At 45.4% G+C, this 15,568-nt stretch overlaps 1 protein-coding gene across 2 annotated transcripts in view; it reads right to left on the bottom strand.

Moving 5' to 3' along the window:
* COL5A1 (collagen type V alpha 1 chain) overlaps window positions 1-15,568 on the bottom strand; it is a 173,302-nt gene that overhangs the window by 111,825 nt on the left and 45,909 nt on the right. For both annotated transcript variants that reach the window (XM_026094410.2, XM_026094409.2), the window contains exon 4: window positions 14,818-14,980. In XM_026094410.2, coding sequence (XP_025950195.2) covers window positions 14,818-14,980 — 163 coding nt within the window. The remainder of the gene's footprint in view (window positions 1-14,817; window positions 14,981-15,568) is intronic.

Genomic DNA, 15,568 nt, shown 5'->3' with positions numbered 1-15,568 from the left:
TAGCATGGATGCGTGCTGTTACAGCAATTGCAAGTGCCTGATCCCACTGACCAGCCTTCCAGCAATGCTGACCATTGGGAGAAGCAGAGATGTTACCAGCACCAGATGAAGCTTAGCCTCGTATCCGCAGTCTCAGTAAGAAACAAGAGATTTTCCTTTCTCCGCACACCCAGCCCCAGACTCCAGCTCCTGAGCTGCGGGGAGAAGGAACGAAGGCCCTGCGGAGCCCTCCCGGATCAGCGCTAACCGCTTTGTTTGTGCCCCGAGCGCAGGGTCCCACCGGACCGGCTGCAAGGCAGCGTTGCCTGGACAACACCAGCGCAAACTGCATCCCTACAAAACTTGTATTCAGGCCTGCTTAAAAACTATGTTAACTGATAGCCTGCACATTGTGGGAGGCATTTACATGAAGGGAGGACAGTTTCAGCCTGACCTTCTACTGTCCAGCCTGGAAATTAAAGAGAAGGGAAGGGAGGGGGGGGAAAAAAAAAAAAAAAAAAAAAAAAAAAAAAGCCCAGCCCTGGCCTCTGAGAAATGAATGGGACAAAATGAATGGATGTCATTGTCTATCATGATCTGCCAGTCCTTTAACTAGCAGTTAATAAAGCTGAGAGGGAGAGAGGAGAAGATGAAACAATGAGCAATTTTGAAATAACGCCCTCATTTTTGTGTCCGGTGTATTCCAGAGAACACTCCACTGCCTCGGTGAATCATACAGCAAAGGTTCGAGGGAACTGGATTTTGTTTTAAGAGTAGCTTTGGCAAGATAGGAAGCATCTTTTGCATACGCTTTTTTTTTTTTTTTTTTAATATATGCTACTGGGTTTCTTAGGCCGTGCTCAGACCTAAAAACATTGATTCCATATGCCCATAAAGCCAGCTTCTGAGATAAAAAGATCAGAGCCACTGAATCCAATCTTTGGCTCAACATGAATCACATAACTTCACCCTGCATGACGTCCAGGCGCATGTGTGATTGAACCTTTGCATACTCTGCTGAATATTTATCAAGATCAGATGCTATAAGCATCTGAATGACAGCAAATCCATCTCAACCACTGGCAACATGTTCCTGTGACTAATTACATTAGGCAATGACTCTCCTTAAGACAACTCTAGGACAGATTTATTTTATTCCTGGCTGGGTTTTACTTTGTTTCCTGCCCTTCTATCGCTAACTTATCACTGTTTCTTATTTTATCTGTGTTGGTTCCTCTCCTTCATTTCTGTAGGGTGAACTCACTGGGATCCCCCACACCTCCCTTTAATCCGATCCCTGGTGTGGGTGTCTGTGTTTAGATGCCAGGCAACAGTTTCCCACCCCAGTTTCTTGCTCAGTCACATAAAAGCAGGGAGAAGTTTGCACTTCTGGATCTGTGGAAGAGAACCGATGCTAAGGGAAATTCTTAAAATTATATCCTGCTCTTATCCAGTGTCTCAGTACCCTGTGCACCACAGATGAAGGTTCAAAGCAGGCTTGTGCAGAACTAAAATTGCATACTGACCCTACAAATGAAAGGCTACTAAGGAGTTTTTTTCCAAGGCACCATTTCAACAGAGACTGGGTGCTTGAAAATGTCCTTCATTCCCAGCACTGTTACCATCACAAGCCCCAAATAGCTATAGCCCAGAAGCAATTCTCCCCATTTCCCATTGCCACCTCCGTTAGGAACCCCAAGAAGAAACTCGAGCCCCTCAGTTTCCCCACATGCCCCCCTGCTCTGCCCAGAGCCTCAAGCAGCCCCCAGGCAGCCCTGCTCCTAACTCATCACTCTCCACCACAGGTTCAGCTGCTTCCCAGATCCCAGGTTTCCCTTCCAGGGGGTCAAACCCATGGGAGCAGGGACCAAGACCCTCAACCTCAGCTGCTGTGTTACTGCTGGCATTCCCCATCTGCAGCAATCTGCTGAGGGAATCAGTTCTGGACAGTACAATTTTATCCAGGCTACACTTCTATTATGAAATGAGGAAATTGCAGGGTTTTCATTGGAGAGCAGATGCAGCCTTGAGGAGAGAGCACTCTGAAAACCCGGTGTAAGCCCAAATTACAGACGCCAATGCTGCCCAGCCTTCAGCTTTCTTCTTGTGGTCGTGCAGGCCTGACCACATACTCAAATTTCATATTTTCTTTACCATTCCATTCAGTGCTGCATTTCCTCCACTCGACTCAATCTCCTTATGTCACTGTGTTACCAAGTGCTGATTACTCCGCTCCAAGTTTCCCTTCTTCATCCAAATCAAATAATCTGCTAATAATCAAGCAAAGGGCTGCCTTTTTCCTATAGAAGTTACTTTTCAATGACATATGTGTGAACCATAAGGGATGGTTTAAAAACAGATTCTCCCTCATTACAAGCTGCAGTGCAGTACATCATGGCGTTGCTCTTTTGTGTCTTCCTTCTTTGCACTGAACATTGCTGTTTCCTGGCTCCAGTTTCACACTGATTTATTTCCCTTTAGTCTATGGAAAATGAGGAAGGAGATCAGATTCTGCTGGCTGCACCGCCCACACAGAGCTGGCTATGCGAGCGTATTGTAAGCGGGACTCTCACAGTGGAAAATATGTAGTAAAGCAAAGCTGTTGGCCTAAGCTGCATGTTTGAAAATTTGCTGTTGGTGCTGCACTGAGCCAGAGCGGAGGCTTATTCAGTTTTCACTCGGCCCTGTGTAAACAGGGTAACAGCGTCTGCTTGGAAGGTGTTGATCCCAGTGACCCAGAAGGCTGTGGGGTTCATTCCCGCACCTGGCTATGATGGAAAGGGGAGAAGCAAAGTGAAAGACAAGGCCCAGGAAAGGTAGTGAACAAATCTCAAGAGGCCCTGGAGGAGCAGTCAATCTTGGAGACAGTTTTATCTATTTTTAATGTGTTCTTGTCCTAGCAAAGAAGGGAGAAACAGGGAAGTTTGTCTTTCTGTGCTTTGCTGACAGCCTCTAGAAGAAGTGGAAGGAGATTTTCACAGTACCACGAAGCCAAGGGACCGAGACTATGGCCAGAGTTATTACATGTACAAGGCATGAGCTCTCACAGAATAGTTCACTGAAAAATAGCAGAGAAAGGTACAGAAAGGAAGAGGAGGGCAGGAAAGAAGCCTACTCAAGGTCTCCAGCAAACATCTAGACATGCATTTCCATGATAGTCAGAGTGCACGTCTAACACAGCAGATTGCATTGTGCAGCTCTGCTAGACAATTCACACCACTGCTATAGAGGAGGAAAAGCAACCAGGTGCAGCCCAGGGTTGCTTTTTTGTGCATTTCCAAAGCTCCCTCCTCCTCACTCTCTAAATACTTCCCAAACCCCAGGCGAGCTCTCAGACAGCTCTGAAGCCAGTGGCTCAATCTGGAACGCCTCGGCCTCCCCCAGCCTGGGCTCACTTCCATCTCCAAAGGGAGCACATTAGGCTCCACAGCTTCCTGATCCCATCCCGTAATGGCTGGGGCTCTTTTGAGCAGAGCAGGTCCCCCTGGGCTTGGCAGCCCAGCCACTGAGCAGAAGGTCCCTCCCATGCATGGTGTGCAGGAGGGAAGGAGAAGAGGCCTCCATCACAGAGCAAGCACCCGACAACACTCTTCCCATTGCCCATGCTGAGCCTGCAGTCTGCCCTGGCATCTGGGAACAGCATGCTAGAAAGCAGAAGGGAAAATACACTTGAGACAACTTGAGGTGTATTTGCATGAAGGTGCCTAAGCTGCACACTCTTGGCCTTGCCCCCCAGTTGCATCTCTCAAATGGATTAACCTGGGAGCTGAGCCACAGGTTTCTCAGCCCTGCCAAATGGCTTTGTCCACTCACTGCCACAACCCCGAGATCCACCCTGAGATTTTATCCTCAGCCCTGCAGACTGAAGTGGCTCAGGATCAAGGGTTTTGTATACACAGAGGCTTTTAATCAGTACTTGGAATGTTTTTTGCCCCAGGAGGTAAATACAGAATCCAGGTTTTACGGATTAAAGAGAATGGGGGGAAAACAGGCCTGGCTGCCAAAGTTATCTCAGGATATAAGTGGGATTACATGCTTAGCCATGGGGATATCTGCTGACACACTCAGAATTTAACTTAACACCAAATTTTGGTTGCAAAAGAATTTTCCTGCATTTGGCAGGCAATCACCAAACCATGGAGCACTGAGCAGGACACATCTGCTGGGACCACCAGAGAAGGATGCTTTTGTGTAGGTTCCTACTGCTAATTTCCTACCATTTCTGCAAATCTGGCCAGCACTGCTCAGGAAAGAGCTGAAAATGGATAGCTGAGCTAATGTGCACATGGACACTCACCCCTTGTTCATATTCCCTGCTCCCTCTAGGAAACTAGATTGCCTGTCTTTTGCCAATGTTTGCACCCCTCATGTCCATGCTCCAAACTACTTCTCTGATTATGTTTCAACAGCGCTAATGTCCAAGAAAGCTAGTTTTTTTCCTCCTGCAAGCAAACCTCTGTGCAGGGCTCTCATCTCAGCTAAACTCAACTTTCAAGTCTTGTGCTTAAACACAAAATCCTGTTTAGCTTCCACAGCAATACCAATTGGACACTACCCAAGCTTTTCATTCCAAAAGATGACTTGGGTTTGCACACCCTGTGGCCTGAAAAGCAGATATGAAGCTCACGCTAGAAACGTGGTTATGTGAACACAACTCATTAAGAAACAGGAAATAACGCAGTGTGACCAGCTTGGCTAGCAGGAGCCAAGCATCATAGCTCAGGTCAATATTCTGAGCAAAGCTGTAAGAGAATAAACACAATTTGCAGATAAATTTACTTGTGTTAGACTTCAAAGCCCCAGAAAAACCTTGCTATGTTTGCAGACATTCCAGAGAAGAGAACAACGAACAAATGTAATATTCACCACAAATTCTCTCATCTGCACACACATTTCGCTTCAGTGGCCAGAGCACTGTTTGTTCAAATAGACTTGACCTCCTGAACCGTGGCCAGTATGTGGCTACGTGTGCAGAACAATGACTCCACGGTTAGAGACTTTTTTCCGTGTTCTTGGAGGGAATAGAAAATACACACACACAAACCCCATCCAATATTCTGCACAACTCATTAGGAATACCCTCTTCCAGCTTCTGTCCCCAGGGTGATGTATTTATTGTGAACATATACATTCAATCCTGCTCAACTCTGTCAAAGTAAGTAGTACACCTGCACACTAGGGATGTCTGGAGTGGGCTAGGATTTTCCTCTGGGCTTTGGCAAGCAGCCCGGACTGCCTCAAAAAATAAAAGCGCCTCACCATGTGCAAGGAACATGCGTTTCATTTGTTCATACCTAAATGACAAGGGAATGGGTTGAACAGAGTCAACTAACAGAGGTTTCTAGATAGGACAGGTTTCTCTGTGTTGGGCCACATCCTGAGGTTTACTGTCCTTGCTGCAATGAGAGGCTATGTGCACAAAAACCTAGCTTAAAGACATGATGGACTTCAAGCGGCGTCCTGCAAAGGCAGGACAGTAACAAGAAATCCCTAAATTTTACAGAAATGTTAGCTTGAGCACTAACAGCTAAATGGGGACACAAGCCCATCTCTCTGTCTGAGCAGCTTGTCCAAGTTCATCGCTCACCACTTCTGCCACAATTCTTCCCAGTCTCTCCCCCAGGAGCTTGGCTCAGGCAGGTCTGTATTTCCTATAACAATTTGCTGACACAATAAAAAAAAAATCAGACTTTTTAATGTAAGGGAAGAAAGAGGACATGTTCCTGTCCACAGACTTCTGCTCCAGAAATGCACTTTTATGTAAATAAGAATTTGTATATGAGCTTCCACATAGATCAAGCTTCCCAAATTAGCTTCCCAGGAAAAGGGAAACATACACTGCCTGGGTCCACTGACACACTATCGCTCTCACTGCTCTCAATAATTGCTTTTACATATTGCACAGTGATGCTGCCAATGAAGTCCAGCTGGAAACTTCTCCCCAATAGCATGAGTATTTGGCTTTTTCCCCCCTTGTTCAAACTGAGGGAAAAATCACCTTTTCAAAATTTCCCAACCATGCCCAAGTTTGCTCCCCTCTTCGGTATTTTTCTGCTGTACACCAAGTCCCTTTGCAGTGCCTCTTCTGCTCCCGATGGACATACATGTCCAAAACGCCACCGTAAACCTTGGCATGATGTCATGGGAGAGGAGCAGGTTTCCAGCATTACATCACCCTGTCTGGGCTTAGCAATCGGCGTCTTCACCTCAGAGTTTCCATGGAACAAACCGAGGCTTATCCCTAGCCTGCTCTTCCTCCCTCCCATTATTTAACAGGGAAAAGCAAACTACAAATGAAACCATAAGCTCAAAGAGTAATGACACTGCACCTAACAGCATCCATCAAGTATAACAAGCCTGCCTGTGTCGCTGTCTGCCAGCATTTAAATACAAAGCTCTCTGCCAGGTAAGTGTCAGGAGCAAACATGCAGAATTTGCTCCCCAAATCTCAATCCCTTTGGTGGCCAGCAGTCATTTTGAAGGATGACATTTGCCTTCCAGAGGTCGCTGTTTTCCTCATTAGCAGCTTGCACTAGTTATCCTGGAAGCCCCACTGAGCAGGAGGAAACCCCAGGCCAGGAAAAGCTGGGCAGCAGGGCCCTGCCTGTCCCTCTCCAGGATGGCTTTCGCCCTGGTGAGGAGGCTGCCACGCAACATCCCGAGGATGGCAGTGATGGGGTCCTGCACCTTCCCTGCTCCGTATTTCTTAGCATCCTTCCAACTGACAATCACCTCTGCCTCCTGCTCCACATCCCCGCAGGCACCATCCAAAACGGCAAAAGGTCAAAACTGTAATGGGTCTACAGGCATCACTAGTAAGGCAGCCATCAGGTTCCAAGCCTCCTATCTGAACCCTGAGACATTGTTTATTTCCCACTTTGGTAGCTCCCAAATTCAAGGCCAATAGCAGCTAAGGTGACCACTGCCCAGGAGTGGGCAAAGCCCGCAGTCCCATGGACTGGCCCCAGTCCCTGGCAGCTACACTGACTGCTCACACAGGACATTACCACTGGATTTTAATGACTTCCTGCCCAGGGTTCTCAGCCTTCATTATGCTTTGCTAACAAAGTCATCAGGACAGACCCTTCAACAAGAAACTGCTCCAGTTTGGACAACTTTTTCCATTTGCAGACAACCACCATCTTGTTTCCGCACTCCACCAGCGAGCACTCCATGCTTGCAAATTGCATCTCACCACCAAGTACCTCAGTGCTGTTTGATACCTCCAGCATTCAAGATATCCAATGTAAGACAATTATATATTAAAAACCAGTAAGCTAAGCTGCACACATGTCCACAGGTACTTCAAGCAAGGTCCTGCACAAACAACTTCAGAGCAAAGCATCAATTAGAAGTTTCTTGCAGAAGATGACACCTAAAGGACTAAACCCCTTCCCAGACGGACAGTACGCACAGGCAGTGTTCACAGGCATCGAGACCAGGAGCAAAGGCAGAGTACACTTAGGTACTGACCAGCTTCCTGAGCCCCTAATATCAGTTTGATTCTGCTTTTCTTCCCATCTCCTTCTATGCAGGTTCCTCCATTTATTTCCTCTGCTGAATAAAGGAACAATGAAGTGGCTTGGATATATACAGCATCCCCTTAGCTCTTTATCTGAAGATCAGTATGGCTTTGGTAGGCCACTACCTTAGTTATTTTTAAGTAACAGCATACCCCACCATACTGATGGCAAAGATAGGAGGGTATTCACAGCAACTAATGGAGATGTCCAACTTGTCTTGAAAAAGAAAACTGGACTCCCAGAAGGCATAGCCTGTTCAGCACAACGTACTACCAGAAGTGAGAAGCAGCACCCAGCAGTAGGAGACATTCGAGACATTCCTTGCCTCGAAGCTAACGATCAAAGGCACCAATCCCGAGATGAAACTCATCCTATCAAGGCCCACATGGATCTTGCTCTAAGACTGGGGCTTGACTCAAGACAAACTGCAAGAAACAGTAATAAGACCATACAGCTTCTTAAGCCTGATACACAATTTGGCCATATTAGAAGATAAACAATGCACCGCATAACTTAAATCTCAGTAAAAGCATTTTTATGGCCTGTTTGAACAATAAAGCACATCTCTGCTTGCATTATATGCAACCACAGGCCAGAAGGCACTCGATACCAACAAGCTGCAGTAATTATCTACACATGCCCAGCATGGAGGTCCTCCTACACTTCATGAAATAGGATTTATCACTGAAAAATAAAGATTAAAACATTCAATATTTTATTTGGTAATCATTAGTAATAACACCACATTACAGGTGACCTTGACCCAATCACAAATCTTGCCTAGAGCCCAGCTGTCTAAACTATCAATTACCAAGTGAATCTGAATGGAAAACAAGAGCTTGAGCTGAGAAGTGTATGCAAACAACGTGATGTTTCCATCACCGCCTTTACTTTCTCTTACTGGAACCTGACTGATATGGGCTCCTCCCTTCGGTCATACGAAATGGTATCACCTTAGGATTCCGATTCAATTACCTGGAGCACACATTGCAATTTTTGCAAGCTGTTTTGCAGCACTCTGGCTGGATATAATTCTGTCCCACCCCTTCCGTACAGTCAAGCATTCACACGGACACAGTGATAAAACCAGATCATGTCCCTAGGCACCTGTGTAAGATGATCCTGTATGCAAGACCTCACCAACTGAAGCCAAATACCACATTTGGGTTTTGACTAGATGGACAGCATTGCTTGGACTTTGGCACAAAAAAAATATTAATTGCAAACCCATCCGGAGGTATAATCTTCAACAGTTGTAGACATTTTCTAGGCAGCATTGCTATTCTGAAAGGGCCTAATTCTGCGATTCAATCCAGGTGTCTCAAGCACACCATTTCACTAGAGAGGATCCCTTTGAAAAAACAAAAGCAGAAGAAATTAGGAGAAAACCAGCAACTAAATGGAGAATTATTAGGAGACTGGGGAAAGCTACAGTCATCTTCAACAAAGAGCCCTAAAGCTGGCTCCGAACATTTTATTTTCCATCATCTCACACCATGGTGTATACTAGTGGTGTAAAACATCAACTCTCTTTGCACTCCCTGAAAGGCTCTACAGCAGAGGAGGTGAAATCAGATTTGGCAGGGCCAGGAAAGCAAGCAGCCAGAACTGTAAATTGGCTTCTTTCAGCAGTCTGCCGAGGTAGTGAAAAAATACACTGGAGCACGTGTCTGTGGTGCATCTTGACGGAGAAATTCAGGTTAGTACAACTCTGATTAATAAGCAAAAATGCCTTTTGAAGGTTGACAAAAACTTAATACAAGGCCTCAGCCCACTTCCTTTCTCCTGCTCTGGACTAGGCCCAGATCTTGCCAAACAGGGTTCAGCCTTACACTCATGAGTAGCCCTACAGAGCTCAGCGGAGCCGTTAAATGCACACGGTTTGAGGAGACTGGGGAACTTGTTACTTCTCCCATAAACAAATAAGTGTTCCAGTGTGCTCCATACCTACATTTTGCAAATATCAACACAGCCTTCTCGGCAGTGCAGCACACTACTCCATGGCCATCCCCCTGCGAGACCAGATAGAGACTACACAGCACATTAACAGCAGCTCTGCCTGCAAAGGGGGAGCAGAATCTCTCCATCCTCAAACGATGGAAAATGCTACAAAAAGCTTCCATATGCAGGAGCCCCGGTTTCAGTTGTACACACTTTGGTAAAGCAAAAGCTATTGATCCAATCTCAACCTCAGAAGTGTCTGGAAAATAAATATGCGCAGAAACATTAAAAATAACAGCACTCCCCAGAACTGGAAACACTAAAACCAAGAACATGGGAAGGAAGGGAGAAAGCCATGACAATAGTGAAACGAAATCCAGGATTATCAACCTCAGTGATAATTGGTTTCTAAGTGTAAACAAGGCACAAGATTAAAAGGGAGTTGGCAGTTCAATCCAAGAGCAACACAGCACCCGAATGGCACCTATGTTACAGCTAAGGGCATTGAAGCTTCTATCCTGCTTTGCCCTGTCGCACCTTGAAACTTCCAACAGCCCTAAAAGCACCTCTGGCATCTCGCCCAGCCTTTCTGGCTTACCCAGCACAATTTGCCTTCCCTCTACTTCTGATGTCTTGATTTCACTAGTGGTCTCCCAAAACACAAAGCAGGAAAGGAAGAAAAAGCACCCTCCTTTTAGCATCATCCAAAATGCAGCAGCACATCTTATCTCTTCCCAGGAGAGAGGTTTGGCATGAGCAAATACTTTTGTCCATCCTTCAGTTTTACTGCTTTGGCAGAACAGCATATGCAAGGGCCGGAGACCCTCCTACTTTGCACCTTGTTTGGCAAAATCAGAAGAAACCATTTGGTGCCACAGTACCAGCTAAGCCCAATGAGATGCGGTCAAGGTATTCAGCTGGACAAAATAGGCTCCGTTTCCAGGGAAGCCAACCAGAAAAAAGCATCAACCTTAAACAGCAGTATATACAGGCACCAACTTTCCCACTCTTGGGAAAAAAGCAACTTCATTTATCTCAGGGCAAATACCAGGCACTACTCCAAAACAATGTATTTCTAGATAGTCAAAATACCACTTACCTTGTGGGACAGTCCGGAAAAATTTCAAATAGTTAAAAGCAAGCACACAGGTTTTACCAGGGTCTCCTCAGTAACTTCACCAAGGTCCACAGAACAATTTAACAAGGCCCATTCCAATTCTGTCAGCCAGCCAGGTGCTGTATAGCACTTTTATAGGTGCTGCAGCCTCACACAGTAGTCTCTTCCTAACAGATCAGGAGAAAAGCAGGAAATAAAGGATTTCCTGCAGAAATATGAAAGACACCACACATCTGGGACTTTGGCAAGGTCTGGGCAAGTTTCATTTCATCTATCAGCCCACCACTGTGGAGTCCTAGTCAGAGTAACACTGAGTAGTAAAACAGAGGGCTGGACCACATGCTATTGCAAGAACCAAACTTCTATGGGATTGTACATTCAAAAACACCTCTGCAAGGGGGGGTTTCACCTAATCCAGTCCACAGTGACATTTATCTGCCACAGATGTTATAAAGCATCTTCAATTTATAAAGATCTTCCAGCTGCAGGTTTGGGGATTTTTTTCACCACCACTTCTGGGTTTGAAACCCAGCATCCAACCTTGCTACTGAGTCATGATTTGGACTTCATTTCACCCCACACGTGCTAAACCAGAGTGACTTCTTGTCAGATGTCCAGAGTGGGCTGAACTGCCTTTCCAAAGGACGACCACTGTGGTAAACAGCAGGTCAGAAAAGCAAACCCCCTGGGAGGTGCCATCCGCACGGTCCTGGAACACACACCACATTGACCAAAGGGTTGGAGCTGCACCCTGTTTTGGCTAAACATATCAAAGTTTTGCTGAGCTTTGGTCAGCAGGGGCAATATTCCAGCCCAGTTGCTCAGCCTGCGGGGAAGGAGCAAGCTCTGGGGAGATTGCTGCCATCCACTGAACCCAACAGTGAGTTGGGCAAGAGCATCTTCCAAGAGCGATCTCACATGAAAGCCTACAAAGTATAGAAATGACCCACAGCCACGGTTGTTAGGTACAGCTTCCAGCAGAAGGGCCACTACTTTTTAAGATACATTATAAAACACAGCAAAAGAAACAGTTAATCTCTCTAGAAAAAACAAGATACATTCACATGTCTTCTGACTTCCTTCCAGTGTTGCTAAAACCACAGGAACACTGCTTACTACAGCCTGGACACAGGGAGAAAGTGTTTATCTGGCACCATGGGCTATTTCTTTTCTTTTGCTCTCCGCAAATGGTCTTTTCTGTCTCACAACATTGTCCTCTCATTCACAGCATGAAGCCAGCCGCCACTTCCCAAACCCAGCGCGAGAGTCTGTCCTGACACTTTTTCGCATTTGTAAACTTCTGTTTTGAACAACAGCTCAGCACAAAACTTAACTTGTATAACCTAGGCTCTCGGCTTGGCCGCTTTTCAAACCTAGTCGGCATTCCCAGAGCCGTACAGAGAGATCCACACAGCCTCCGAACTAATTGAATTTTAATGAGAGGAAGTCGTTTTTCCACTGGAAGAATGTTGTGCTAGAGACATATTTTGAAACTTCTCTAACCTTTCCTGCCAGACTTTTTCTGCAACAGAGTACGAGCAAGGAAGTCACTATCTGTGCACTAGACTGATGAATGCGGCAGAGCTTTGCTTTGCTTGTGACCCCAGCCAGACCTAGAGTTTAAATAATTAGAACTTTCAAAACAAAAGTTCCAGGTTTTGTTTGGTTTCAGTCCGGACAATGGTTCAGATAAGCAGAATATGAATCCCCATATCTTGGAGCTCTTGCTGATCAGTGTTTAAAAAAAGACTGTCCAAGCCCTCCAAAGCCTTCCACCCCACTCCAGGTTAACTTGGTTATTTTAGTTTCCAGCAAAAGGAACAAACATAGCATCGAGGCAACTCCACAGCTACAGAAAACCCTGGGGAACATCATCTTCACACACTGAGGTGTTCAGGACAGTTACCTACAGGACAGTAGCAGCTTCATCTCATCGTGGCTGGAATTCAGAGTCCAGAAATTAACAGCTTCCTAGGAATACATAACTTCACAGACTATTTACATCCCTTTCCCATTTTTCTGGGCTCAGATGTTTTTTCATAGTTTCTGCTTAGACTTGCAGATTGCAGAGAAGAGAAAGGAGGACCCAAAGGAAATTAGGTTGATGAGATATGAATTAGAAGATTAGATTATAGCTGCCTTCAGGAAACCTATTACATTCAGTTTAAAGCTTGTGCATGTGAGTATGCTGAAAACCCTTTGCCTGATGGAGACGACAAAAAAGGAAAGGACAAAGATCAGAACTGGAGAGGTGGTTTCTTTAACATATGTACTATTATACAACATACGTGAGAGGAGAGAGAAAAACATGCAAATTGTCCACTATGCCAAGTTTCTCTGGAAGTACCTGCAATGAGCTGGTAGCTGTTTTGTGCATGGAGTTGGCAACAGGGCAAAGGTCTCAAGAGCTACATTTCACAAGTCCCATCAACTTGTACTTAGCAGGGATAAGATCATTTTCAGCACAGGAGCTAGTGCCCAGCCGCCTAGGAAGGGTTAACAGTGGAGCTGGGAGCAGGCTGCCATCCCTGAATGCACGCACTGCCCGTCTGGCAGAGGGGCTATCAGTCCTCAATCCAGATGAGCACTAAGAGCCAGTGTAGGAACATCTCAAGCTTTAGGGCAGCTATGGAAGCTGTATTACAGCAGCTACCGCACCTACGCCAGAATACTTGCATAGCCCTTGTGCACCCTCCAGCAAGGCAGATATCATTACAGCCTCATTAGAAACAGAACAGCAATACAGGGTTGTGCCTGCAAGCACTCTCCGGGGAGGATGCAGGAGCTGGAGGGGGTGGTGCATTCCTTTCCAAATCACAACAAAATGAAAGTCTCCAAATTGCAGCCTCCTTATCCAATTTGGATGCAATACTAACTTTTCAGAGGATGATCTACCAGATCTCTAGGTCCAGTGGTCTCCCAGAAAAGCTGACCGCTTTATATAACAGCTCTACTTAAAATATCACATCCAGTGTGATTGCGGAAATTTTTGGCAGAATGTCCAATATTTGTGAAAGACACTCCAGTGCCCATTAAACCCAGCTTTTACTTTCCCTTTTAATTGTTAAACTTCCCAGGGAATGTCTATTAATTTAATGCAGTTTAGAGATCCAGTTCTAACTCCCTAGCTGGGATTTTGGCAGCAGCATTCAGTCAATGCATTCTTGCTCTGTTTACAGCAGGCCAGCTCCCAGATGTTGGTAATGTTAAACAGACTGAAACTTTCCTTCCAAGTGACAGCGCAATGCAGAAGAGAACTGGCTTCACTTCGGCTCTAATTATCCCCCACTTATAAGATGTTCCCCATTCCTTTGCTGCATTTGTCAGCTAGGCCCATGAGATACACACAGCTCTTCCTTCCAAGGAAACAATACATAAAGGGATACAGAAGTCAACAGGTCTTAGTTTACACTCCTTTGTACTGGCTCCGATTTCAGTGAAGTGATTCTAGCTTCAAACAAGACCAGGGTCAACATTTGTTGCACACACAAAAAGCCTCAGAAGTGCAGCAGATCATTGAAATCGAGACTGCTAGTCAAATTCATACATCAGACTAGCCACTACACTACAGGAAGAACTTCTACTATATTCCTTCCTCCTCTATAAATATTCCTGCATCTCTCTGCCTAAAAGAGGAGCTCACAGGAACATTCCACCCATCAAGATTTTGGGTTGCTTTTGAAAAGCAGCAACTGTGTGGGAGGTGACGAAGCTGCCGTACAAGCTGTTTGGGAGACTGCTCTTATGCCACAGCCCAAGAAACCGATTATCAGCCAACACATGGGGAAAGAGCAAATTCTTACAGTGCTCAGTGAATTACAGTTTGCAAGGGAGCTGCTTTCCCTCAGCTCCTGCTTACTGCCCCTGAAATACAATCTAAATCACAATGCAGGGATGAATGAAATCCTGCTACATCCAAGGGTGGAGCCCTTCCCACACTGAACAAGCCAACAGCTTGAAAACTACAGACATACAAAATCCCATCGCAGCAGCTCATCCAGAACACCAACGAGGGCATGAAACCAAAGAGAACCAGGAGAGCTCATTCCAGCAGATGATCTGGCCCACTGTTTTGATTACTATTACAGAAAGCATTTACCTAGTCAAAACACACAATTAAAATTGTCAGAGTTTGAGTCTTAGAGTTCTACTACACAAAAACCCAGGAAGAGACTCAAAAACAAGCTGTCTAACTTATCAACCAGCAGCCAGCTCATCTCTGTGAAACATCTCCAGCTACTTATTGCCGTGGCTTACCTCAAAGACTTCCTCATCCAGTATCCTTGTTCCAAATACAATGATGCCATTGACGTCAATGATGGGGTGGTCGCTTCGGTCCAAGAACTTGGTTATCTTCTTTTTACAGTCCAAAATTAAGGTGACATTTTTCTTTTGCACACTGATGGCTACTCTGTGCCACCTAGAAGAACACAGTCCCACAGATGAGTTAAACAGAGCTTTGGGCATTCAAGAACAAGCCAGTTTTATAGCAATGACTCCTGAAATGATGTTCCTGTAAAACTTCACAGCAGTCATCATCTGCAAAAGGATGAAAAATCATCCTTGGGCAGACCTTAAGTGTCTTATTTGAAATAGAAGTGACTATAGCTGTGTTGACAGATGATGCCATTCACATCCTATCCCTCCAGAACAGGTAGGGGAGTATGCTCTGGTTCCGACAAGAGGTACATGTAAAAACGCTCTCAAGGTTACTCCCTAACAATGCCCCTCTTCCACCCTCCTTATGTCCTGCAAAGTATTTAATGTGGACATGGCAGGGCACACCAATTTATTTAGGCTCTCTGTAGCGAAAGTCAGTGTTCCTATCCCTCAAATCTCAAACAACCTGCACTGAATAGTATGAGATTCCCTTTTTCATATCTGCAGTATTATCTGGCAATGTATGAAGTTCAAGAATGGGAGACTGGGCAGTAGTAAATGGTGTGTACATACATTAATATATAGCTTCTATTTTACACACAGTATTCAACATATGCTGGTATTGATA

Source organism: Dromaius novaehollandiae, chromosome 20 (assembly GCF_036370855.1).
Source record: "Dromaius novaehollandiae isolate bDroNov1 chromosome 20, bDroNov1.hap1, whole genome shotgun sequence".
NCBI lineage: Eukaryota > Metazoa > Chordata > Aves > Casuariiformes > Dromaiidae > Dromaius > Dromaius novaehollandiae.
Note: the sequence above shows the minus strand (reverse complement) of the source record. Positions and strands in the feature narration are given on the sequence as shown.